Below are 26,987 nucleotides of genomic sequence, written 5' to 3'. Positions count from 1 at the left end.
ACCCGGTGTTGTGACAGAACACAACTTTTTTCCTGAGTGACCATAAATTGTCCTGTCTTTCATAATTAAATAATAATCATTTTGTGGTCACAGAAACAAAGGACAAAGATGTGTGGTTGTTTGTTTGCTTGTTTATTTATTTATTTTATTTATTGTGTTTTATGTATTTATTTTAAGTAGAGAGAAGGCTTTAGTAGAGTTCTTCTCATTATTTTGCCTTCAAAAAGGTTTGAACAAGGGAAAACCTCAACAGGTCTTATATGAACTTTTCATTTTTTATGTGTTTTATGTGTTTTTCATTTTTTATGTGAGCGTTTAAGGCCAGGCTGGATGGGGCTTTAAGTAACCTGATCTAGTGGAAGGTCTCCCAGCCCATGGCAGAAGGGTTGGAACGAGATGGTCTTTAAGGTCCCTTCCAACTCAAACCATTCTATATGACTCTATGCTTTTATTTGCTAGAGTAACACTTGTCATTTAAAATACTTACTTTTATATAAAAATATGAATATGTTACTGCAATAAGTATTTCTTTAAAGTCTTTGTCAAAGCCTTCATACGAAAGTGTGACAAATAACTCCTGTGCAAAGAAGTCAGGAAATTTTCTGCCCTTTATTAAAGACAGGAAAAGAGTGTGCATGTAAATACACATATTTAGAGTGTCATTGATGTTTGTTTCCCCCTACGTATCCGGTGTGTGACAGGACAGGTTTGTTTCCTAATATAACGTACGGTGACTTTACTTCGTGGATCAGAACTCAGTTCCACCAGAGGTGATGATCTACTTGCATTTAGTAATATTAGTTGAGGTTTAATGATAATTTTTATATTAAAAAACACTATATTTTATATCCTTTAAATAATTAATATAAAAAAACTGAAGTGGATGATTCTTGTATTTCCTCTATGTTATACAATTTATATACATTTATACATTTGCATTTTTTAAAAAATGTAAGCAAATCCTCTATTTTCTTTAGACTTCTGTCTTATTTTACATTTAACTAAAGTGTCCTGTTAGTACAATAAAAACAAGCAAAACCTTTCAGACCCGAACTGACTAAAAATACCAACATACCAAGTAGAAAAAATAACTTTCAAACCTTGACTTTATAGGGCAGGAGGGCTTTTCAATATTATTTGGACTTTCTTTACATTTCTTTGCATTTTGCTCTGTTTAGGGGATGTATTTATGTGCATGTTGCTAAATCCCAGTTACTTGTTTGGATGAAGTCATACTTTGGCCTCTTATACTTAAGCAGAAAATGTTGAAATAAATAGTGTCATGAGAAATGTACTTACTTTTCTTGTCTCTTATAGAGGAGTCCCTGATGTTTCTGGTGCTTCAGAGGAGCATTCAAAGCCTTTGCACGTAGAAGAAGCTGTGTGTTTGGCAGATGCTGAAGTACCCTCCGATGCACCCAGTGACTGCTTTAGTTTGTCTCAGCATCCGCTTCCATTCAGACACGGGGAACCTTGTGATGCCAGTTTTAGTGGTGGTTTGTCTCAGCAAGCCTCTTGTTTTTCTGGACATCTACTTGTGAACAAGGAGGCAAATGAGGACTGTAAAAACGACGCTAATGGAAAGACACTGATCCCCCAAACAGGTGACAGTTTAGCAAGCTCCACTTCTAAAACGATGCTAATCCAGGAAAGTAGACTGAACAAAATGGAAGCTTCTCTTGCAAAGCAGACCTGTAGTACTTCTGCAAAAGATGAACATTTCTCTTGTGACAACAATGTGAAAGCTCCTGGTTTTGAGCTTGCAGAGAAGGAAAAAGGGTTATTGAGGCACGATGAGTTCTCATCTGAAAACTCCTCTTGTAAAATAACACTGACTAAGAATTCAGAAAAATGTGAAAGAGAGATGCAGGTGGAGAAAGTAACAATGGCTGAGGCAGAGTCAGAAGGATGCCTGAGACACCTAGAGAAGTTGGAAAAAAACAAGAATGTTTCTGGGCTTGATTTCTGTAATAAGTTGCCTGATGATTTGAGGAAAGACAGTTGTAAAAGTTCAGATGGACAGGATAAATTTTCTGCAAAGACTTCTGAAATACTCAGAGAGTCTGAGGAGAATGGAGCAGATTTAAATGACTTCGGAAGCGTGAAATTTGTGGCTGTTACTAATGAGCCCCAGGGAGCTTTCCTAGATCATCAGCAGAAACAAGCATCTCCTGCAGTGAGACTTGAGAAAGAGGAGCTTGTCCCTGTTGTGACGGGCACTAGTGATTGTACACCTAAACAGCTCGTCGTGACGGACACGGAAGCTCCTTCTTCACGTGGTGAGAATGCCCTAGTGGAAGCAGAACCTGGAGTGCGCAGGGGTGAATTAACTATTTCAGATTTTTCCATAGAAAGGGGACATAAACTTAGAGACATTTCCCCTTCATTTAATTTCCTCATAGGTGATGGCTCATTCTTTGGACACCTTGCTCGTCCAAGCTATCAGTCGACTCCAGGGATACTTGTAAACAAAACTGAGGCAGAACCCAGTGCTCGAGTGATCAAGTCGGATATTCAGGCCTCTCCTTTGTGCTTAAATGAAGAAAATTCTGGGAACTTGTCTACCAGTACACCTACATCTGTTGAGAAGGAACATTCTCTGCAATGTGCTCAGAAAGGAAATGACAAACACTTTGAGTCCTTGAAACTGAAATATCCTCACACTGGAAGAATTCAGTCGCTCCCATCACTTAGCTTCATGGAGAAGGTGGGGACTTGGAATATGAGCCAGTCAGACAAGGTATCTGATGCACTGGCTTCATCTCACCCGAGTGGAATTTCTCCGAGAAAGAAAGCCTACAGTGCAATTACCAGTTCTTTGAACAATATTTTGTCAACGCAGAATAGTAGTAGAAACCCTAAAGGTTATCTTGCTGCTTCTTCTGGGGAGACACATTCCCTGGAAAGTTTGCACTGTTATAATAAAAACTTGGAGCATGTTCACCCTCTTACTAGATCTCAGTCTGACAACACAGTAAATGTCGCTGGTAGAAACACCTCCCTGACTGACGTTGTTCAGCCAGCAACATCAACGGAGGCGATGCAACCTTTAGAAGAAAAAAGTAGTGTTCTAAGAGTGTCTGAAAATAGACTAGGAGGCTCCATGATACACAAGTTTACAACTGAGATGGTTTCTGGACCTACTGATAAAGATGCTGAAAGTGACAGTACAGGACAAAGTTCAGACCCAAATGGTTTCATTTCCTGTGAAAGAGTTGCTCAGCTCCTTAGAGAGGATAGAAACTCTCCAGCTGATGACCAGAAGAATTGTGATGGTCTTGAAAATCAACAACTGCCCCATAACGTAGATATTCCTACTGGTCATGTCAGCACGGACAATTTAGGGGATATTTCCCAAGACAGTTTGAATCTTCCTGCTGCTAGTTCTGGGGAAAGTAGCCAGGGGGGCTCAGGCTCAGCAGGGTGCTCTTCAGCAGTTTCCGGACACTTCTTCACCAGTGCAGAAGACGATAACTTCATCCCCTTTGGAACAGCTTGTTTGGGAACTCCGGAAAAAGAAGAGTTTAATATTGAAGAAAGGATCCCAGTAAGTTATGTTCTTATAAAATTTTGTAACTTTTTACAAGGGATTATAAAGCGATATGAGTATATTCAGCTACTTTAGAGCAAGTAGGACAAAAGTGCAGAAGGTATCATAAGATTGGTTGTCTGAGTCGAGAGGCTGTCGTGCTTATAGTTAGTTTCTGACATCTAGTTGTGTTAGGAACCCGTCATGCAATAGTTATTGTAGAAATACTAGGTGATTTATTTTGTGTATGCCTAATAAGTCTTAAAGGACACTTCATTTTTGTGATTCTAATAACTCTGACGTTAGAGTTGTCCCATTGTTTTTCCCACTGCTTTGGTAGGGTCTACATACAAATGGTTTTATACTGACTGGTCTGTTCTACGGGTGAACTTGATCCATGATAGTGGTTCGGTTTGTCTTAACTACAGAGGTGGATGAAATAACTTTCAGGTAATATTTATCATGGGAAAAGTAAGGGTTGGGTATGACAGAGGCTCCCCCGGGTACAGGTGATAGTATCACAGTAACAATACCCAAGAGGAACGTAAAGATCAGTGGCTGATTGTGCTGGAGCATAAAGGGCACAAGAAAAAGAACAGGACATAGCATTAGTGGTAAGTGAAATGTTTGATACGAAGACTTGTAAATAAGTTGCTTACAGCTCTTTTTGCAGAGCATTGGTAAGTCATTTCTGATCTTCCAGCTTCTTTCAAATGATCGGGATATAATTATCCAAACGTGAGGTTGAGACTCAAGTGCTGACTAAGGAAACGTTAGGCTGCAGGAGAGAGAGCTGAACTTCACACACCCACGGATCTGCAATAATAGCAAAACCGACACAGAACTTCTTGGCAAATACTCTTCTTTCTTGTTCACTTTGTTCAGGTATCTAAGACATAAATTCCTGATTCTTTATATTGCTCATGAACGATGTTCGAAGGCTCTGCATACCTTTTCTTTATCCTATCTGGCTAATGCAGATTTCATTTCTCCCTTCTCCATTTTAGGATTGCTGGTGAGAATGAAGGGCAGATTGTGGCAGCCATGTTAACTATACTAATAGCCACTGAGTGTTAGAGAAAATTAAATGCAGATTTGTGTTAATCATAAACATGTAATTATCTTCTGAGTATGTGGCTGTTCCCCTCGCAAGATGATTCCTTAACCGTAATCGTTAGGTCCTTGGAACTATGTTTTAGAAGCTCTCCTCTCTGAGATGTCTCTGAAAGCACAGGTTGAAACAAATATAAATGTTGGAGGGAGAATATTTTAAATGGAATTCATGAGATATAGAGGTTGTCTGTTATCTCCATTTTTTTAAATGAATATAAAGAATCATAGACTCATCAATATAACGAGGCATGTTCTCCAGCTGTAGTTTTGAGGATTCTGTTGTCATAAATCACTGACAAGGTAAAGGGGATCAGGTCGCACGTAAGTTATTAAAATGTAGGTTTATAAAAGTATCATAGGGGATAGAGTTGGCCAAGTTCTATAAATTCATTTATTTCATATGGTTGGCAAATTTAGGCTGTAGTATAAGTTGAAAATAACTTCCCCCTATAAGTGATGAAATAAAACTAACTTTTTTTTTTTAAGCTGTATATAGTATCTATAGACATAGATACTCTGGTAAAAGGAAAGAAATTTTCTCAGGAGACCGTAGGTGGCTTTTGATAGGCTCTTACTTCTGAGAGACTGTTCCAGCTTTCAAAATATATTAATACAGGGGATGATGCCGTGTGTGTCTGAACTGACAATCTCTGGGTGTTGCACGGAGAGTTGGTTTCATCCTAGTTATGTTTTTCTCTCTATATGTATCACACATTTTTTAGATTTTTAAGTAGGATTTTAGTTTTGCTTCTGTAAACTGCTTTTAACGCTTAATGATAATGAAGAAATTTTACTTGGATAGCATTTTTTTATTTAATACGTTATATGAATATATATACATATGCAGCATCCAATTACAGATAGTGCTTGTGTGCATTTGTTCTGTACTTTCCCATATGGAAAAGGAAAAAAGACATACATTTTATGCTGTCTTTACTATGGAGTGATTTATTGCTTTAGCTGCACTAGTAAAACGAAGTCTTGGTTGGTTGGTTGGTTGAAATTTGATTTCATCCCTCGTCCAGTGTGGGTTTATTCTCTATAGCAACATCACCAAAATTATTTCATGACTGTTTTGAACCAGCTCTGGCAAAAGGGTTCACAACTCTTTGCCTTGAAGACTGGCCCATAATGAACTTTTCCTTAAGAGCGAGGAACTTTCCTGCTGCCTAGCCTGAATTTCAAAGTCTGATCATGTTAAGCTTTCTGTGCTGAACCCATTTGGGAAGAAAAAGGTGTAATCACACCAAAAAAAAGGCTTTTTAAAGTATGTCAAGAGCAAGAGGAGGTATGAGGAAGACACTGGACTAATACTTGATGCAGATGGGCACCTGGCAAGTAAGGATGAGGAAAAGGTGGAAGCATTTAATGCCTTTTTTGCCTCACTGTTTAGCAGTAATAACAGATCTCATGCTGCCCAGTCCACTGAGTTGGAGGACCGTGACGGGGGATCAGTGACTCTCTGTCATCGGTCACTGAATTGTAAGGCACTGGTTTTATCAACTCAACATTCATAAGCGCATAGGGCCTGACAGGATTCATGCCAAATTGCTGAAGGAATTAGAGGATCTTACAGCTGGACCCCTCTCAGCAATTTACCAAAGGTCATGGGAGTCCAGGGAGGTACTGGCTGACTGGAAGCTGGCCAATGCTATACACATCTACAAAAAGGGCATGAGAGAAGACCCAGGAAACTACAGACCTTAGTTTAACCTTAGTTCCTACAGCAGTTATGGAGAAGATCGTCCTAGGTGCTACTGAAGGGCGTTTAAAGAACAAAGCTGTTACTGGCTGTAGTCAGCGTGGGCTCGTGAAGGGGAAGTCTTGTCTAATTTGATCCCCTTCTGCACTAAGGTCACCCACCTTGTGGATGTCATTTTTCTGGGTTTTATTTAGGCCAGGGATACTATCTCTCATGGCATCCTTCTGGACAAATAGTCCAACTGTGAGATGAAGTGGTTCACGCTACGCTGGGCGAGGAAGAGGCTTGGGGGTAGAGCTCGGAGGGTTGTGGTGAATGGGGCTACATCTGGCTGCTGGCCGGCCCCCACTAATTTTAGGGCCAGTTCTGTTCAACGTTTGTATCAATGATCTGGATGCAAGAGCTGAATGTGCCCTTAGCAAGTTTGCTGATGTTACTAAACTGGGAGGTGCTGGTGACTCTCAGGAAGGATTTGAGGGCTTGTAGAGGGATCTAGATAGAGCACTGGGCACTCATCGGTGGCACGAAATTCAGCGAAGGTGAGTGCTGGGTGCTGCACCTGGGGTGGAACAGTGCTGGATGTAGGTGGGATACAAGTGGTTGGGGAGCAGCTCAGCAGGAAGGGACCTGAGGGGAAAGCACGCGTTGGGGTGCATCAAACACTGCGTAGCCAGGCAGTCAAAAGAGGTGATTCTCCCGCTGTATTCAGCGTTGGTGCGGCCTCACCTTGAATGTTGCGTGCAGCTCTGGGCTGCACAACGTAAAAAGGATGTTAAGGTCCTTGAAAGTGTCCAGAGGAGGGCAGCAAAGCTGGTGAAAGGCCTGGGATGCGTGTCCTGTGGGGAGAGGCTGAGGAGCAAAGGAGGCTGAGAGGCGACCTTGTTACTCTCTGCAACTCCCTGAGGAGGGGAAGCACATAAGGAGATGCTGGAAACCAATAGCAGGACGCATGGGAGTTGCTCTGGGGAGGGTCAGACTGGATATTCGGTAAAAATTCTTTACTGTGAGGGTGGTCAGACACTGGCACAGGCTTCCTGGAGGGGTGGTTGATGCCCAGCGCCTGTCAGTGTTCAAGAGGCGTTTGGATGCTGCCCTCATTAATGTGGTTTAACTTTTGGGTAGCCCTGCAGTGGTCAGGCAGTTGGACTTGATCTCTGTGAGCCTCTTCCAACTGATCTGCTCTACTGTGCCCTGAGATGATGGAGGGAAAATGTGCAACTTCAGAATCCATTAGCATTCTGTAAGAGTGCCTCGTGTGTCCCTTATTTCTTTTGTCAGATATACCTTCACAACCTTGGCATTGATCAGTCACCTGGAACTATACTGACTCCGTTTGTACCCCGAGGACCCATCAGGGAAGTTGAATTTTCCCCTTCAGAGCTCAGAACACTGAAGGACTCCACTGACACGCTGGCGAGGACCCAGCAGCCCCAAGGTATGTGGGAGGGGAAGGCCTTGTGATGTGCAAACCTTAGAGAACAGAACTTCAGAGATACCCGTGAGGTTATTCGTGGCCTGGCAGTGTCAAGTATGTTTCTTCTCCTGTGATGCTCTTCATCATTCATACAATTTGATCTTCGTATGATTTGGTCTCAAATGTGAGATATTTGAACTGGAAAAATAAGTATTAAAACCGTTGGAAGCATACCTTTTCACCAAGAAATTCTGGCTATGTGGCATCTTCTTGGCAGTGTGGTGTCCGTGTATCTTTATTTCTCTTTTCATAGGATTTCTTATGAAGCAAATGCTTTGTATCTAAAGGTTAAAAAAGTGTTACAAAACTTCTTATTTCTGTGAGAGTAGTAAGTCTTGGTTTATTTTTCTTCACGAGGCTTCCTTGGCTTGTTCAGTGTGACAAAAAGTCGTACACACTTTAAAGCTGACCTGATCAGTTCATGAATCAGTCTATCTCAACATAAAAAATGTATGGATAACGACCTTAATAAGTGTCGACTCATTTCTATATGAAGAACAATGTGTTCAGTTAGGGTTAAGAAGTCCTTCAGCGCCATGCCCATGTAGTACCTCATTTAAATGTTAAAGTTTGTATTTTCCTTAGCACATTCTCTTTTGGTATTTGCATCTTGTACTCAGTGGGGAAGAGCGGATCTGCAGCCTCTTCACAAGTACCTGTCTAACCCTTTGAGTATCTGAGACTTTCAAGTGTCTTGTGCTGACCTGCATTTCTAACAAGAAGAGATTAAATGCATCTTTTTCTTAAGCCTGTTGGGCTTGCTTGTTTTCTCTTTTTTCCTTCTGTAAACATTATGGGAGACTTGGCAACTGAAACACTTGGCAGTAGGTACAGGGGCAATGTTGTCTGGGCTAAGTGTACTTGAAAATGTCGGTGGTTGGGGCATGAAACAAAATTGTGTTTGAAACAAACAAAATGGACTCGATGATCCTTATGGGTCCCTTCCAAATCGGGATGTTCTATGATTGTAAAATTCCTGTTGGTAGGCATACTTGGGAGCTGGCTTTTCGCAGTTGTGTGTACCTGCCAGCATGGATTTAAAAACACCATTTGCATTTAAGTTCATTTCTGTAAAGCAATTAGACATTACCTATCTAAATGCTAAATGTAATGCCAAATGTGCATCCTGTCTGCTTTTGGACTTTTCCAACCACTAGTGGGAAACAAGCTTATCTGTTGTATTTTGGAAATACTGTCCCATAGGACTCGTTTCTTGCAGGGATACTTTTATAATCCAAGTATTCATTTGGATGTAGTGTCACCACTATGTCACTTATCTAAGAACAATTATTTAAAAAGTACAATAACCATTTATTTAAATGCAAGTTGTTTAAGTCAATTTCTGTAGTTTTGTTGATATTTATCCAAAATGGTTTAACGGATTTCTTCCAGTAGAGAATTCTCATGGAAGCGGTAGGCCAAGTCTCATTCTAAAAACACTTCCTGAACGTCTTTCAGTATTTGTAATTATTTTCTTCCTCTACAAGAAGGGAAGAATTAGTCCCTCTAGTATAAGAAAAAAGTAGTCTTTACTGATTTGGCTGTTTCCCAGAGTCCCAAACTTAAAGAATTTTTTCTTTCTTTGTAGGTGAACTGCTGGCAGCAGTTGAAGTTACACAAACAAGTTTCAACTCTGGCACTTCCACTGTCAGCATTTCTATACCAATGAATTCAGCTGTTGGCTCCGATGTTCTGTCACCTAGTGAACTCTCTCCCAACTTCTCAAGATCTTTTGGAGACAAACCCTTGAGTCCGTGCAGCGTGTCATGCCGCCAAGTGGAGATGAGTGCTCCGCTTTCCACACAACAGGAGGCAGAACATTCAGCTGTCTCCAGAGTAGCTGAACCAAACCAGCACCTGCAGACTGTTTCACCTGACTGCCATTCTGATAGAGAGAGTCCCATGCTGATTGCAAAACATGCTCAGGATCTGCTAGTTAAAAATGAGTTGAGAGATGTGAGTAGCAGCTCACAGAGACGGACTGCCAGTTCCTTGGCTGGAGTTAAAGGTGAAATAGAAGTTGAGAGAGGATCACAAACTTCGAGTGTGGGTAGTGAGAGAAATAAGGCTCAGGAAAGTGATTCTCAGATTGGATCTGGTGCATTGCAAGAAATATGTAAGCTTTTGGCAGAGGCAGAGGTTATAGCGGGCAGCTGGTGTGACCCTGTCTTTTCTGCTGCCTCTTCTAGAGAAACTGGTGAGTCTTCCCCAGTGCTGATTAAAAAGGAGGATGGCCCCAAAGATTCTGGGTTGGAGAAAGACAGCGTCCTTTGGTTTCAGAAGATACTGTCACAGGATGAGACTATGACCCAAAGAAGTATGCAAGAAGAGGGATCGGTAATAAAGCCTCTGGATTCTCACAAAGGCAATTTAAGATGGGAAAGTTCTTCTGATGTCAATTTGCGTAGCAGTGAAGAGATGATAAAGGAGATGACCAAAGAGTTTAGGATGGGGAAATCTGTAGGAAGGTCGGAGCCAGAAGGCTGCAGCAGTGTAACTACAGACAGAAATCAACCTGGTCTCGTGGCTGTTGCACAAAGCAATGCAAGTAGTGAACTCAGCACTGAAAGAATTTCAGGGTTGGGGAATCCTTCTTCATCTGAGCCTCACGGCAGTGCTGCCAATGTTCCAGGAAGCTTCCAGAGCTTGTTGTCTAAAGCTAGTGTAGCTGGAAGCAAGGCGGGAGGTATGCAAGAGAGTGATGGCAGTAGCAGTGGAGATTCCCTTGCTGCCCGCGTCAAAAACCTTCTGAGGAATCCATCTTCAGTGCCTCTAGACAACATCACTGATATCGCAGGAGGCTTCCAGAGCATGTTGTCAAAAGTGAGTGTAGCTGGAAACAAGGCAGGAGGCATGCAAGAGAGCGATGGCAGTAGCAGTGGAGATTCACTTGCTGCCCGTGTCAAAAGCCTGCTGAGGGATCCTCCTTCAGAGCCTCTAGGCAGAGTCACTGATGTCCCAGGAGGCTTCCAGAGCATGTTGTCGAAAGCGAGTGTAGCTGGAAGCAAGGCAGGAGGAATGCAAGAGAGCGATGGCAGTAGCAGTGGAGACTCGCTGGCAGCCCGTGTCAAAAGCCTGCTGAGAAGTGGATCACCCGCAATCCATGCGACACAAATTCTGAGTGGTGCGGATGAAGAGGAGAGGAAAGCACGAGGTAATGAAATAGCTCAGTTGTGTTTTAGCAAGTGTTATATCAGAATGGCAAACCTTTAATGTAGGTATATGTTTACGGGATTGCTTTGAAGTGCTTTTGAAATGAAGGGGTATGGGCACAGGAGGACCTCTTCCACTGGTTTTAAAGGTTCATGCCACATATGACATTATGTTGCTGATATCACATACCACATTATGTTGCTTATGATAAGCTTTAATGGGACAAGGCTTAATGTTCAATGTCTTTGTCTCCTTATGTAGGATGATAGAATAGGATAGAATTGTACTTTACCAGTTTGGATACTTCTTTTGCCTAAATTGTTACTGTGGTTTTGTCCACATAGCTATTAGAAATGTGCTAGTTTAAGTACTTGGGAAGGGATTGTGTAAGAGTGTTGGCTTGAGCCTGAGGCTGTAAAGATGTCAGAACCAGGCAGTTGGTTCTGGATCCATTTTTCCAAACGAATGCTCAAAAGGTCCATTTTGACTCGTATTCCTGGTCAGTCTGTCCAGGAGTGTGTTTCGTATATTCAAACCACTGTATTTGATACTAATCTTTGTTTCCTTTGTTGGGGTAGTTAGAAATGCATAGCGTAGTTATGACTTTAAATTATAAAACTGTTGCTATATATGATGAGCAAAAAAGAAAAGTAATTAGCTTTCTTTATTATGTCCCTTGTGTGTAGCATGGGTGAAGCTAAAGCTGGCCAGCCGATCTCAGGAATCTGTGTCAGACTTGAATGAAGAGGACCGACAAAGAATAAAGGAGATAAAGGCGGAGCTGCTTCTGAGTGCCAAGAAATCTGGACTAGCCAAGGTATGAAAGAGAAACAGCTGCTCTGAAATTTTGTCTTCCCTTCCAGCATACAGTGATGAATTATATTTCTGATGTTTTTGAAGACCGGTGGATAGACAGGGAGAGGGGTGCAGATGAAGTTAGTGGATAAGCTTGTTTCTTCTTTGGGCATGGCTTAGTCTGGACCAGCTGTAGCACATCCTGTTTTTTTCCTGTTTTTTCTTTTTCCCAGCTGATAGTTGGATATCTCAGGGGTAGTACTAATACATAACTGAAGATGCTCTGAAGGAAGGTGTGATGATCTTTAAGGTCCTTTCCAACCCAAACCGTTCTATGATTGTAAGGTATGAAGCAGAGAGACACGGTCAGCTATTATGTGATGGGAGAAATGCACACTGCTCGTGATCCCATTAGGTTTAATGAGTTCTGCTTTTCACAGAACATTTACACTTGTTGACAGTGCCTTGTAAACTCCTCCTTTTGTGGAGGAAGGATGTTGTACAAGATGACTGGACATGAGATAATGCTGTCTCACGTCAAGCTTTTAGTGGCTGTCTGTGTGTCCCAAGGTAGGCCACTCTTCTTAGAGGGTATTTTAAACAAAAGAATGAACTAGAAAAACGTGGAGGTGTTTATGTAAGATGAGTAGGGGATGGATGATCTTTTCATGCAGTGAAGGATAGAATGTACTGAGTTACTGGAAGAGAGACCAGATAATCAGGCAGAACTGAAGATAATTGGGGCAGTTTCTGAGAATATAGAAACGTTGCATGTGAAAATGCAGTCATTACCTGTCCTTAATCTGGTGTTCCAGACAACCATAGAATCACAGAATGGTTTGGGTTGGAAGGGACCGTAAAGATCACCCGGTTCCAACCTCCTGCCATGGGCAGGGACACCTCCCACCAGACCAGGTTGCTCAAAGCCCCATCCAGCCTGGCCTTGAACACTTCCAAGGATGGGACAAATGTCTTTAGCTTTAGTTAGTCTTTTTTTTTCTTTTTTCTTTTTTTTTCTGCAGACTGACTGCATGCCAGGAAAAGCAGTAGTTTAGGGTAGGGGGGAGAGTATGATTCATGTGTAGCCCATATTTGCGTTTATAGTTTCTTTGTCAAGAGCAGTGTTGGTAATAGAGACATCAGCTTCTAAAAAGCATCAGGCCAAACTTCAGTTATTCAGGTATTGATGTAATCTTTGAGCCTGGAAAAAGAAAAAGGAAAATAAATTTAACAATTTTATGTACTTTTGGAATTTCAGACAAGAGACTCTTCCCACTTAAAAATAAAAATAAGTAAATAAACCCACAAATGTCTGCTTCAGTGTGCTTATCAAAAACTAGAGGCTCTGGAGCTATTTTCTTGAGCTTTTAATTCTTGCTAGGTCACAGCTTTGTCCCTAATACTGACTTGTTACAGTTTGGAACCAAATAATTCTACCTTTATGAGTGTTGGCTATGAATTGTTTTGTCCCAGTGTAGAATAAGAAAAAAAATACCATTGTTTTGTAAGTCAAGACTCCAAGAAATTACTTTTGGCTTAACTACAACACCTTCTGCTTTGATCTTGGAAGCATTTTTACTCTACAATAGCTTTAATTGGAGATCAAAAGTAGTTTTGAATTTGCAGAATGAAGGTAGATGCTTTTTTTTTCTTTTTTTGTTATACTTGAGATAAATGTTTGTTTCCCTCCAAGGAAAACAATGTCACTGAAAAATCCAGATTGTTGAAAATAAAACTATTTAACTGAAAAAAATGCAGCCAGTTTTATTCCTGACAAAATAATCTACTATAAGTTTAATGGAAACCGTTCTGTAAAATACCTCCTGAATTTACAGAGCGAAGCTGGCGATGTGTTGACTCAAAAAGAACAGAAAAATGATTATGAAAAGATATTTTCCTTCTCCTAAACTTTAAAGATTATGAATGGCAAACTGTTCCTAGCACTCACGCAAACAATTCTTTCATCAGATCGTCATTTTTATTTAGTGCTTCTGATGCAGGCTTATGACAAATATTCCTTTTTAGAAAGTTTATATGCTGCCTCTCATTTTTTATAGGTGAAAACTCAAGAAATGTACTGCCGTGATATTTTATTGTTTCTAGCAGGAAAGATGTGAAGCTTGTCTACTAAAAAGAAAATGCAAGTAAAGAGCAGGACAATTTGGGAGAGTTCTTCTCAGGGATCATCTGAGTATTGTTCTGTTCTACGTTTGGGATAGCGTCTGATCGATTGCTGTTTGTCATTTGTGATGTGTTAAATAACAGATGCTCTAAAAAAGAAAAAGCGTAAGGGTTTCTCAAGTTCTAGTTAAGCTGGGTGTTTTAAGGAGGTGATTGGGACATACGCAAACGAACAGGCTTCAAACATGTATTGAAGTGCTCAGCTGAATACTGCCCCCGGAAAGGAGCATTCTATATAAAAATGACATTTAATTTTGAAGATGCATTTCTAATAGCAAGCAACGCTCATGACTGTAACTCAGAATCTGAATTGTTTTCTTTGCTTTCTCTTCTGTAAAACTGACAAACCCTGCCCTGTGCATCTGTTTTCTGTGCACTTAATTGGTGGCGTCCTCCTGTCCATTTTATAGCTCTTCCATTATACACAAGGTGAGAAATAGTTTACTCATGTGCTTATAAACATTAAATCTTGGCAGGGCTGTTTAGGGATAGATGGCAAACATGGGACTTATACAGCTTATTTCTTAAACTTCATACTGACTCCATTTCCAGTCGACTCTTCCTAAGGGTCTTAACTGGTCCTTCAAGGAAAGGGAAGGTGCAGGGCACTGGGCTTCTTTAGGAGAGTATCACAGGAGCCCCAGTCTGTGGATTTATTAACTGAATGTTATATGAAGGTGCCTAGGAAATGTTAAATTTTACGTTGTATGGAGGTAAACCTCGCGACACTTATCCTAAGTGTCACTTTGGGTAATTTCTATATCTGTAGCCAGATGGGAAAATCTGAAGACTTGTAGGTGCTGTTCTGCTCCAGGTGTATTGTCTTTCAAATTTAACCTTCTTTCTGTGCCTTTTGCGTATGTGCATTTCTTTCTGTGCCCCCCTGTTTGGGCTGAGTGGTTTCGAAATGATGTTGGATGTAAGAGAATTTCAACATACTAACCCCATGGTTTCTTTCCATCTAAATTTAGGATCTTATTACTCCACCTATATTTGTGGGGATGCGAAGTAGTTATCACTTGATTTACCTACGAGTATTCTCCCTTTGCATTCTGTATTCTTCCACTATATACTGTATTTTTCCACTCCTTGTTCTTACTTGCTTTTTCAGGAAGTTCACTGAGTTGTAGCTATAAATTTGCACTGCATTCTCTTGTGGATCATATGCCGTACAGATCTTTTTTGGAAAGATGACACATAACAAGCACAATAAAACATGTGAAAGGCTTGGGAAGATGAGTTTATAGCAACTGCTGTGCTTGCTTTCAGTAGGAGTTGCTGCATTCAGGCGGTTGAACTGGTACATGGCTCAGAGAAGAGATGGGCTCAGGAGCAGCCCTGCCCTGGCACAGAAGTGCCCCGTGTCCTTACACACTTCTACACCCCCTTATTGTCCCTCCCAGCCACAGGAAATGCAGGGACTCAAATAAACTAATGCACTTCCTTGGAATAGGTAAGGCCACAGAAAAGTACTGCTTTGGAAGAGTAATCCTAGCCTTGGAAGAGTAATCCTAAGAAGAGTAATCCTAGCCATTCAGATGCGCTACTGCACTCCAGGGATTTTGATGTCAATTTTGGATGCTGATGAAACTGTTTGTCTTGTCTTGCTGTTCCCAGCTAACCACGATTGCCCCTGATGCTAAACCAATCTGTCAGAAAGAGATGGGCTGGAATAATGGAAGAGGGAGCTGCTGTCTAGCATGGCGTGTGAAACGGGGGTTGGTATTTTGCGTCAGGAGGGGGAATAAGAGTATGATACCAGGTTTAGTTCAAACCTAATTAAGTGAGAAGAATCTCTGTGGATAAAAAGTCACTCTGGAATTGCAACAGCTACTTGTAAAAACCAGCATTTCCTTTGTTTTGTTACTGCCCTTACTGAAGGTGCCCTCCCTGCAGCTGAGCAGTTAGCAGATCAGGGGAGCAGTTGCCTTAGTTTGCTTCAGGGCAAAGTCTGTTGCAGGTTTTGATCAACACTGACAGGAAAAAAAAAAAAATACTGTGAATGGTAACGTAAGTTTTTCTCAGTTATACTTGCAAGCATTTATCTTTGTGCTCTTAGATGAACAGGTTTTCCACGTGCATCTGGGAGTGTGGTGTTTTATTCACTTGCTTGTAGTGTGATCATGAGGTATTTGCATTTCTTTTCTTCCAAACTGCCTTCTTACACCAGTCAGGTAAGTTGCTGCAAAGATGAGCTGCCAGCATTTTGGAGCTTCTGCTGTAATGAGAAAAGCCTTAAAAACACAGGTCTCTGCCGCAGAGAGAGGATCACATTTTATTTGTCCATCTGGTTTATCTCTGTAAGCCCCTGCAGATGATGAATGTTCCTTGCTAGTGTCTGTGCTTTGTAATGAGATTTAAAGCGTTTTCAAACTTCACTGATATATTTAGACACGTTTATTTGTGTTGTTTGGCAAGTACCAAGAGCCACTTGTTGAACCCTTTATCCATTCTCTCTCTGTATGGTATATTTAATGGTTTGTCTGCAAAAGGTGTAGAGAACTCAGATTTCATTTTGAGATGCCAGAAGGCAGCACAGGCTCCGTAGAAAGCAGGGGCTGTAACTGAGGAGCACGCCCTGGGAATTGTCCCATTAACTGCTGTGTAGGTTTTCTGCCTCATTAACAGGTGCTGAAAGGCAACACCATCTGAGGAGGAGAGTATGTAAAGGGTAGGGTGCGGGTTTTTTGACTGATTCTGCTGTTGGGCTATAGCCTGTGTTGCTTTAATTTTATTTACTTACTACAGCAGTTTGCTGTTGATTGTTGATGGTGGAGCTGTTTGGCTGGTGGCAATGGACCTTGAGGTACAGGAGAATATGGAGCAATGAAGGCAGGAGAATAGGCTGCAAACGGTTAGTAAAATTGGGCAAGAAAACCAGGAAGAAAGTTAAAGCTATTAGTTTCAGTTTCTTAAACGGCCGTAAGCAAATAACTTAAGACTCAGAATTTTATACTGCTGTGTAAAATACATGACAGAGATGCCTGAATGTGGGTAACCAAATAGTAGAGTCCTAAACGTAGTGGCTGTGATAGAGGGGTGTGATATGGATGTGGGACAATTTTCATGGTCAGACATAGACGTAAACGTAATTTAGCCCAAAATTTATGAACAAGGACAACTGACAGTGGACATCCTTGGTTTTGGCTGGATTAGTGTCTTACCTACTGCTAGGATTTCCTTATGCTGCTTGCGGTATCCAGCAGTTTCAGCAGCTTTCAAAAAGAATGGGGGAAAAAAAGTATTTGTGGCAAATGTGTCTGTTTTGATGGGAGAATGAAAATGATCTGCGCCTGAAAATTGGGAAGTTTTTACAAGCTATAATTTGCCTTAAAGAGTAAATGAAAGGTCTGATTGTTTTCAGTCATATTTTAATTACTGTCAGCAGTGGGTGGTGACCATAAAAAGATTTATTGTAGGTCTTGTCTGGGAAGTTGGCATGCTTTTTTTAAAGGAAAACAAAAATATCAATTATGGAAAATTAAAGCTTTTCTAATTAAATATTTTCTCATGCTTTTTAAAGAACATCTCTCTTTTTAAAGAACATTTCTTCTTGCCTTGTGATTGAGTTTCTTTGACTTTAGTTCTGCTTCGTGAACGCTAGAATCAAACAACTCAAGTGCGAGGGAAAACATTTAATATAAAAGTTCTACTTTATATTGTGATAGTTATGCCGTAGCAAAATGTCAGATTCCAGAGCATCCCTGTAACCTTAAAATGTCACAACACAGTGCTTCGCTTGCATGGAGTTTGTTTGGACTCTGCTCCAAACGAAAATATTTTTAGCTGCCTGCTATAACTGATTTCGTGGAGGTTGCCAGCATTTAACATCATGCACTTGGTTAAGGCTTGAGCACTTGTAATTGGAAGGTAACGTGGGGGGTTCTGCATTGTGTTTTGTTTCTCCATGGAGCTATTAAGGGACACCTTTCATCAGAAACTTAAAAGATCACAGGTAGTTAAGCTTGTGTGTAAAATCTCCGTCCTTGGAGGTCTATGAAATTTGATGAGACAAGTCCCTCAGCAAGCTGTCGGGATGTTGAATTTACCCTGCTTTGAGCAGATCAGACTGGAGACCTCCGGTGGTCTCTTCTGACCTAAGTGTTTCTGTGATTGTGTATCTAACTGGTTATCTTTTTAACGATTAAAATAGCACTGAAATTACAAGGCTATAGTGGTGTATGTGTGTGTCTAAATCACTTTGAACTTAATGAACAAATATGCATTCCAAGGGTAGTCATTTTTCCTAGTACATTTTGAAGTAGGTTTATGGTAAGTGTTCAACTGTGTACGAAAAAAGTTCATAAAAAGGTAGAAAGTTTTGATGTCATAACAAGCGTCAGAGCCGACATCTGTAATACAACTTTATAGCTTACAAAACTAAAAGGTTCTAGCTCTTAGGATAATTAAGTTGCAAATACTTCTCAACATCACTCCACTCACTGATAAACAAGAATAAAACTGTTAGCTAATTTGCTAGCACTTAAAATAAAACAAATTTTTAATTAGTTGCATAAAAAGATGAGTTCCAGAGAAAGCGTGTGCTCATTTGTAATTACAGACTCTTGATTACTGATAGCACTGCTCTTTCTCTGAATTCTGAAATCCTGATGTTGGTGAGGACAGAAAGCCGTCCACATAACCTATATCAATTCTTCTGTGTTTTTCAGGGTGCACGGAGTTGCGGTTTGGAAGCTGCTTCTGGCTATGGCTGTAATCAGGAACAGGACATGGACTACTTCAAAGCTTTGAGTGACAAAAGATTTCATGCTGACAGCCAAACACAAGCCTCCAGGACTAAGGAGCTTTTAGAGTCGAGCTTACAACAAGTCGTGCCTTTATACAGAGCTAATCCTCCTGATCATTGCCTTCTGAAGGATACACCCTTTAAATCTCCGAGTGCTGTTCAAACGCCTATCTGCAGCCAACATCAGCCAGTTGCAAGTAGTCATTCTGCTGGCGTCGTTGGACTTCACTCACCGTTGCAGAAGGAACGGGACGGATGTGTGGTGAGGTCTGCAGCTGCTTCTGATGTGCAAACAGAAGTCCATTTACCAGCTCAGAAAAAGCTGTCTTTTCCAAAGTGTTCCGAAGAGATGTCGAAGCAAATTACCTCTATCACCTTTTCATCCCGAAAACGTTTTCCGTCGCCTCTGACTTCCATGGCACTCAGTGGCAGTCTTAGTGGAGATGGTCTCGATGGGTTAATGCCTTTGGAGGTTGGTTCTGCTAGCGCTGAGGAACAGAGACATGGCAAGCAACACTGGGAAAGATCTAAGGCTTGTCCTCCTTCAAGTCCAGTTCTCTCTGGCTCACGGTCTGATGAGATGGCATTTACTGCTGACAGAGCCAGGTTTCATCATGTCTCTGCTGGCAGTGACAGAGCTGGAGCTTATCAAGAAACAGACTGTTTGTCAGATCAGGATTCTGTAAGCATCCGTGCTGATGAGAGACAGACCCTTAGTGCAAAAAATCCTGACATTCTGTCTCAAGATGTGACTGAATCGGGCAGGCACAGTGCCAGAATCCTGGGGCTAGACTCTGCTGCAAGATTCAGTCAAGGTACGAATGGGCTTTCTGAACCCTGTTCTGTAAACTCTGATCAGCAGGAGGAGAGCAGCCCGCCTGGCCACATCCAGTTGTGTGAGAGCTTAGAGGATTCCCATCCAGCCATACAAACTGATTTGCTGAAGGGCCAAGTTAAGCTGTTGGAAGAAGAGCAACATCCTTCTGATGCAGTGCCTCTCATTCCGAAAGAGCCTTCCGGAGAGCAAATCGGTGCGTCTCGCCATTCGTCTCCAGATGAGGTTTTAACCACCATGTCTGTGTCTCCTTCATCGCCAATTAAGAAAGTGCTGTCTTGTGTCCACATAACTCTTTCCCCAAAATGTAATAACTCAGAGCTGCACAGGGACTTGAATACTGCAAATGAGATGAGACTGGGGGATAAACCTGAAGTTAATACCCTACCAGTGCCTTTAAAAACTCCAGAAGCTTTATTAGAAGCTGTTTCTAAATTACCAACTGCTGCCCTTATTCCAGAAGATCAGAGGGGTTCATCTTTCCCCCTGCCAGTGTCTTCAGCAGATCACTGCCTGGTGCTTTCCTCTGTTCCAAGCACAGCAGCCCAAGAGCTGCCTCCGCAAGGCAGTGAGAGCCTGCAGGCCGTGGGTTCAGGGGGGTGTGATCTGAAGAATATCTGCAACTCCATAGTTCCTGCAGAAACTGGGAAAAGTACCTCTGATGCCACCACCCAGATAACGACAGAAAGTCCTGAAAAAACAACCTTTTCAGCAGAAATTTATGTTAATTCACAAGACAGTGAAAATACTACCCATCAGTCGTCTCTCCAGAAAATACGTGAATTTCCCCAAAATACAACTTCAGCTCTTAACAAAATTTCCTCTTTCCAGAGGCAGGGTGGTGAGCAAATCAGTGTCTTATATGTAGTCTTCCATCTGTTCAAGTTTGAGGTATTTATGGGTAGTAAAAACAAAACTGCAGCTTTTTTGTGGAAGTAACATTCTCGAGATAATTCTAATATTGATATTTACAGTTCATATGAAGCGAACCCTTACACTTGGGATTTACAGTCTTGTTGGTAGGGAGCTGTATCAAGACAGTTGTGGTTCAGTTCAAGTCTATCTGGAACCACATTTGTTGGAGACAGTCTTGGTTCAAGAAAAAATTCGGGTTTTGTTTCTAGGTAACTTGATTTGGTTCACTGCTTACAGCTTAAAAAAGATTAGTGGTTGGATGAAAACTAAGAAAAATGTACCCATCACTATTTTAGAATGAAATACATAGAATAAAAGAGAGTGTGCGGGGCTTTTTAAAGCTTGACGGAGGAATATGGATGTTGCAGTGTGGTTTCCCACACTGATGTTTTGTACTACAAAAACTGTAGGTTTTGTACTATTTTCCTGTGCTCTGGACTTTGTATCTCTATTGTCAAGGTGTTTAAAATGGTGTAGTTGAGAACAGATTACTTCATTACATCAGAGTGCAAAATATGCCAGCTATTTGATCAGCTGTTCTCTTCTCTATTAGAAGTCAGCTAACGTTTTGGTCCAGACATTTGTGTGTGTTCTGTTATAACAGCACACTGTGTTTATTGACTCAAGAGACAGATATCGATGCTCATTGTAAATGATTTCATTAACCGTGGGTCAATGGAGGCTCTGTGGATATATGAGTTGTATTTTTATTTTTTAAGCCAGCGTTTGTCACCCTAGTCACAAATTTAATAATTTAATATTGATCTTTGAGGAAAACCATTGGCAAGTAAGCTATCTTTTCTATTTAATTGACAGTCAGTCTTCTAACCCATGGGTAGGTATTCATTAGATACTTAATAATTGCAATTTGTTTTCCTAAAGAATATGCTGTTTCTCGAGATTTACTGCAATGACCACCTTCTGTCTCCTTGCATCCTGATCTGTTACTTTTATCTTCAGCTGCATTAAAGGATTAAATCCTGACTTCTGTTAATTGCTGTGCTTTCCATCCCTGCAGATCAGCCGTTACTGCTGCCGTATAAACCTTCTGGAAGTACTGGGATGTATTATGTTCCTTATCTCAGAGCAGGATCCAAAATTTCTCCAGTTGGATCAGAAGCTAGCGTTAAGAGCTCTCACTCAGGTACTTATTTGGCTTAGATGTTCCAATGTGAGATCATGGTTGTAGTTTATGGGTCAAAATATATCTATTTTGCATGCAGAATTATCTCAGTTTAGCTCAGAACTCTTCTCCTAGTTTAGAGGAAGTGTGCTGATTTTAATAGAAAAATGTTTTTGTTCACATTCATGCCACTTTATAACACAAAGATATATGAGTCCTGACTTAAGGTTACGGTTTCAAAGTCTCTGATGAAAAGGATGTTCTCATTCTGTTAGCAGGGCAAAGAAACAAGGCTGAATGTCTTGGAACTTGATAATTCTTTACTTTTCTCTGGGAGTTACTATTTAGTTTGGGCTCTTTCACATCTCTGCCAGTTCTCCTTCCTTATAGTTCCTTTCTTTCTGTATTTTCTCTCTCTCTCTCTCATATTTTTTTTTAATTTGCGATGTGTGCATTCTGAAATACCAGGAAATACCACAAGCATTTCTGATAGTAGCTTTTTCAGTATTGAATGTCTTTCCTCCATTTTCGAGGATTCCAGTATAGAAAATTCCTATAAATATTGCAATTTGTAACTGTGGTTTAAAATACAAACTAACCTCTTACCACCCCATCCACCTATCTCTCAGTAAGAAACACTTCTTGTTTAGTAGAGAAAAGGATGATCTAGGATTAATCATCATCTTGTTTTTTTTAAGTTCTCTTCTATGTGTAAAGAACACATCACTTAAGCTTTGTAGGTCTTACTTTCATGTTGTTTTCAGCCAGAGCTTTTTGACATCCAAAGTTATTTGTAGACAAAATTAATATTATAAAGATGTCCAGTTCCTATCAGATGTGCCCCAGGGGAGTAGGTTGGTACAGCGGCGACAGTAAGTGCACAGGTTAGTCACTGTAGCCCCAAGCTGTGCTTGCAATTATTTGTGTCCCTGCTCATTACCTCCTTCCAGTCTGCCTCTTGTAGTATGGTCAGAATGAGAGAAACAAATGCGAGGCAAGTCTTGTTTTCTAAAAATATGCTAGATACAAAAATTCAGCATGCATACGAGACAGTGCAAGGTTCTAGAAAATGCAGAGCGGAGTTAAAAACAAATAAACAAACAAACAATCCCCCTCAACAAACTAACAACAACAACAACCCAACCAAATGGTAGTTTTTAAACGGGCTGCTGGGATTCTTAGCTCCCGAGTTGTAGCTGAAGGAAACTGGGTAAGTCTGCTGAATGTAGCCGGGTGGTGTTGACAAGGACAATAAATCAGTTAGGGGCCGTTTTAGGTTTCTAACATTAGGACACAGAGATACAATACCAAGAACTATGCTGCTGTTGTCTTGAATTCCTGTTTAGAGGTTATACAGACCTAGTCTTGTCTTCTAGCTGTTCTCCATGGCTATTCTGAGCTCAGAAAATAGGCATTTACATCAGTCAGTGAAAACGTGTGGAATTTAATTTGAATCGGAGGGAGTCCGAAGTCCTGTGTCTGGCTTCCTAGCAGACTTGTCTAATGCTAATTTTCTTGTGTTCTTTTCTGCTCATTAGTAGAAAAGGTAAGTTTATCTGCGTCTCACGGAAGAACGTTGTCACCAAAGTTTGTGGAAAACAATCCTGCAGTGCCTGCTGCCTATTAGTCATTAGATCTGCTCTCTAGGGATCATGATTGCTGGTTTCTGAATGTACTGGTACTGATACTTGGATAATAGGCTTTCTTTCAGACATCTTTGTTGTGAAATTTCTGTATCTATTCTTCGTGTTTCCGCCTTTTACTCATAATTACTGCCCTTTCTTTCTGCAGGATCAAATGATGCTCATCCCTCAAGGTTTCCAGAAAATGTGCTTGGTTTCAGAGATGATAATCCTCCAGACAGTACAGCTATCAAGCATAAAGAAGGAATGTACAGTAAGAGGGCGAAGCCCAAGCTAGCCTGGGCTGAGGAACAAATGATACCCCTAGAGGCTGCGCCAGGTAGTTATCATGGTGGTGTTCTTTTTTTTTAAAAAAAAAATATATATATGTGTGTGTGTGTGTGTATATATACATACGTATATACACACATACATGTATTTTAACATATGTGAATGAAATCACATCAAAAGAACTAGGTTTTAGGATCCATGGTGTTTGGTCTTATGCTACTGCTTATACTCTGCCTGAAGATGCTAAATCTGACTCTTTTTTCTGTTCTCCATCTCTCTGCTTCTCCCTGACTGCCCAAATACTTAGAATCGTAGAATCATTTAGGTTGGAAAAGACATCTAAGCTCCTCTGGTCCAGCCTTTAACCTAATACTGCGAAACATGGACATTTCTATTTGCTAGGATTCCAGTAGCTACAGTTCTTATTAGGGCCTTTTTTAAGATTATTTTTCTTTTTTAAGGCACTCTGTTAAGTTTGTGAAGTGCAAAGCTTTCTCTTAAGTATGGGAAGGATGCAAATGTAGAAAATAATAGAAGTAAAAGCACATGGGATGGCTCAGTATATTGGGCAGGAGCTTTGTTCCTTCCCACAGATACACTGATATCTTGTGATGTCATGTGAAGTATCTCTGTAATGCTGGTATTTAACTGAGTTTCTATTTGATTTGACTGATGTCCTTCTTCCTCACCATCCAAGAAGGTTAATGGAGGAGTTCCTGAGGGATGAAGGTCAGGGTTTATACTACAGCAGCCGACTTTAAGGCAATCTTGCATTGTTGGAATGCCAACAAAACGAAACGACGCTGAGCTAACTAACGGTTTTGCACTGTATCTCATGATAGTAGCTAAAATTAGTCCTGATGGACACTCCTTTTGTACAAAACCTCATGCTGCCATTTTGAGTGTCTGATAAACTTCCTCACGTATGAGGAAGGATGAGGATTTTTGTTCAGTTCGGGAATTGCATCTTGTTCCTGGGCAGAAGTAACTCTAAACAGAAAACGGTGGTGTGGTTGCCATCTCTCCTAGATACAGCTCTGAATTCATCAGGGCAGGTGTTTATCACAGAGTACATGTGCTAAGTCAAACAGAATGAGCAAATTGCAAGAAGGTAATGTAACTATGGATACTAATATTGGGTGGGACCAGAACCATGTGAACCGCATAATGGATGCCGAAAGACAGGGTTCCTGCTCTTACAGGCAGAGTCCCGTACACTATTCTAGGGAGCCCATTTATTTTTCCTAATACCATGTAAATACCATATGAAGGTGCTTAATGGAATATGTTTTTGGAATGCATTCCATTAAATAGAACAATCATACTTCAGTATGATTATTTTTGTTGTTTTAAGCAGAGAGCTCAATATGCCTGGGATAAGGTCACCCCGTAGAGCTGCGCTGATGTATCGATAGCAATTCCTGCTGATGACTTCAGTTCTTCCATTTAGAAGGGATTTTCTTTTGAAGTGAAGCTTTTTTCTTCAGAATGGAGATTACGTTATTGATATTTCCAGAAGATAATTTAAAATATTTCTGTAAGACGCTTAATGTCATTATTTTGTATTTACTTTTTTGATAAACCTGCATAGGATCAATAGTTGAATTAGTGCAACAACGACAACATTCTCTTAACCTATTTATTTGAACGGAAGAAATAATTCTCTGAACACTTTTAAAATGCAAGGATACAGAAAAGAGGAATAACTTTTTTTTAATATAAAAAAAAGCTTTTTTTTTTTGCTGGGGGTAACTCAAAACAGAAGATGAATCTTGGGTCACAGTGTTAGAATTGAAGAAAGACTGCATGTATAGAAGTGAGCTTTCCAAACAAGAACCTGCAATAAGAAACAAAATGCTGCGCTGGAGCAGAGAACCATTTATGCTGTCTGTCTGAATAGCCTGGGTAAAAATGAAACGGGAGCACAACTGTTAATATAAAATTAACTAAAGGTATTTTTCTGTAGGAATGATGGCCTAAAGACACAGGCAGGAAAAGAACTAAGTAGAAATAATCTTTTGTTAAAACAGTACAGTTGAAAGCTTAATAAGCAAGCTTTCTGAAAGAGAACTTGCATGTTTAAAATCTTCTGACTCTTTCAACTGTATTTTTAGCAGGCCTAATAAAAGATTACCTCTACCCACAGAGCTTGTCTAGAGCTTAAAATTCTGCAAGTTATTTATTTTTTTAAAAAAAGTTTCTCTATATAAACAGCTTTATTTTTTGTCTGTTTGCATTCCTTCCGTTTTGTCGGTAACCTTTTTTTGTAAAATACAGAAGTAACAAAAATTCTGCATAGTATTCCCAAGCCTAATCTCATTAGTCAGGAGGATGTGGAGGAATGTTCCTACATAGGTACATAAACATTGACCTTGTATGCAAACACAAATTCCTCTCATTTCAGAGCTAGTGAGACTGGGTGTGCTGTTCCTGATCTTAACATGACACTGAAATGTTTCTGTGATGAGACAGGGAAGGGAAGATATGCAAGGAAACAAGTGACTGAATAAAAGTAAAATTTATGAAGCCTGTGTTAACAGGATAAAATGACATAATTTTATCGTAACTCTTTCTGTGCTTGTCTTGCATCACTATTTCCCATGTGGAATTGAGGTTTTATAAAACCCTAGCCTGTGATTCATGATGAGGCAGGTAGGCTTTTCCTCCTTTGGGTGGGGAGGGGCTTGGTTGTGGGACTTAATACCCCTTTTGCTGAAACAGCAGCAAATTTTTCTTTTTTTTAAAAAAAAGAAACAAAAAAACCAGTTCTTTGTTACAATTGCAGAAGGAGAGAAATGAGAAGATAGCTTAAAACAACAAAACATTTTGGGGGAGAATGTTGAAAAGCCAGGGAAAACTAATTTGAGTATTTGAGGACTTGAGAAATCCTTCTGGCACTAGGATCTGTAGTTCCTGCTTTCTTCCTTTATGGATCCTTGACTATATGATTGTATAACTCAGTCCGTTGTACAAAGAACATAATATGAAACATTTTTACTTTTTATTTTTTATGGTTTTTCCAGTTTATTAAAATGGCTTTAAAGTTGTCTTTGGAGTATTTTTCTGCTAGAATGTGCTGCATGCATACTTAATGTGTGTCTGTTACAAATGAGTTAATAGTTGTATTCCTGCATATAGTGCTCTGTAATTTCAAGTTGTAGCATATTCTTGGGGGATTTCACTGCTGCTTTGAGCTAAAATGTGTTATTTGAGCTTGAATAAAAAGCAGAGCTAGGTCTTGATATACTATCAGAAATGTTTCCAGGAGCTATACAGGAGGGGGTATTGGTTGTCTTGTATATAGTGCTTTTCTGAGTTAAGAGGTAATATTCAGGCATAGCCCTAGGGGGACATTTGTACTCCCTGGGCGTTTGTCTGAAAGGCAAAATGAGCTGTGGCTTCCTGTCATGAGTTTCCATAAATGTAAGTTTTCCAATGATATAAATTTGTCCAAATTTTGATCTCTGTAATTACATGCAGCATATCTAGATTCCTCCTTCAGATTCA

General features: G+C 40.4%; 1 protein-coding gene across 4 annotated transcripts in view; it reads left to right on the top strand.

Moving 5' to 3' along the window:
- The window catches only part of ALMS1 (ALMS1 centrosome and basal body associated protein), a 72,470-nt gene that overhangs the window by 25,609 nt on the left and 19,874 nt on the right, over window positions 1-26,987 (top strand). For 3 of the 4 annotated variants that reach the window (XM_083835206.1, XM_083835205.1, XM_083835207.1), the window contains 7 exons: window positions 1,318-3,547; window positions 7,623-7,779; window positions 9,407-10,972; window positions 11,658-11,788; window positions 18,618-20,370; window positions 21,463-21,588; window positions 23,359-23,529. In XM_083835206.1, the coding sequence (XP_083691332.1) occupies window positions 1,318-3,547; window positions 7,623-7,779; window positions 9,407-10,972; window positions 11,658-11,788; window positions 18,618-20,370; window positions 21,463-21,588; window positions 23,359-23,529 (6,134 nt within the window). The remainder of the gene's footprint in view (window positions 1-1,317; window positions 3,548-7,622; window positions 7,780-9,406; window positions 10,973-11,657; window positions 11,789-18,617; window positions 20,371-21,462; window positions 21,589-23,358; window positions 23,530-26,987) is intronic. The other variant, XM_083835208.1, reaches the window with a different exon arrangement.

The sequence above is a fragment of the Anser anser genome, assembly GCF_964211835.1.
Source record: "Anser anser genome assembly, chromosome: 4".
Classification (NCBI taxonomy): Eukaryota; Metazoa; Chordata; class Aves; order Anseriformes; family Anatidae; genus Anser; species Anser anser.
Note: the sequence above shows the minus strand (reverse complement) of the source record. Positions and strands in the feature narration are given on the sequence as shown.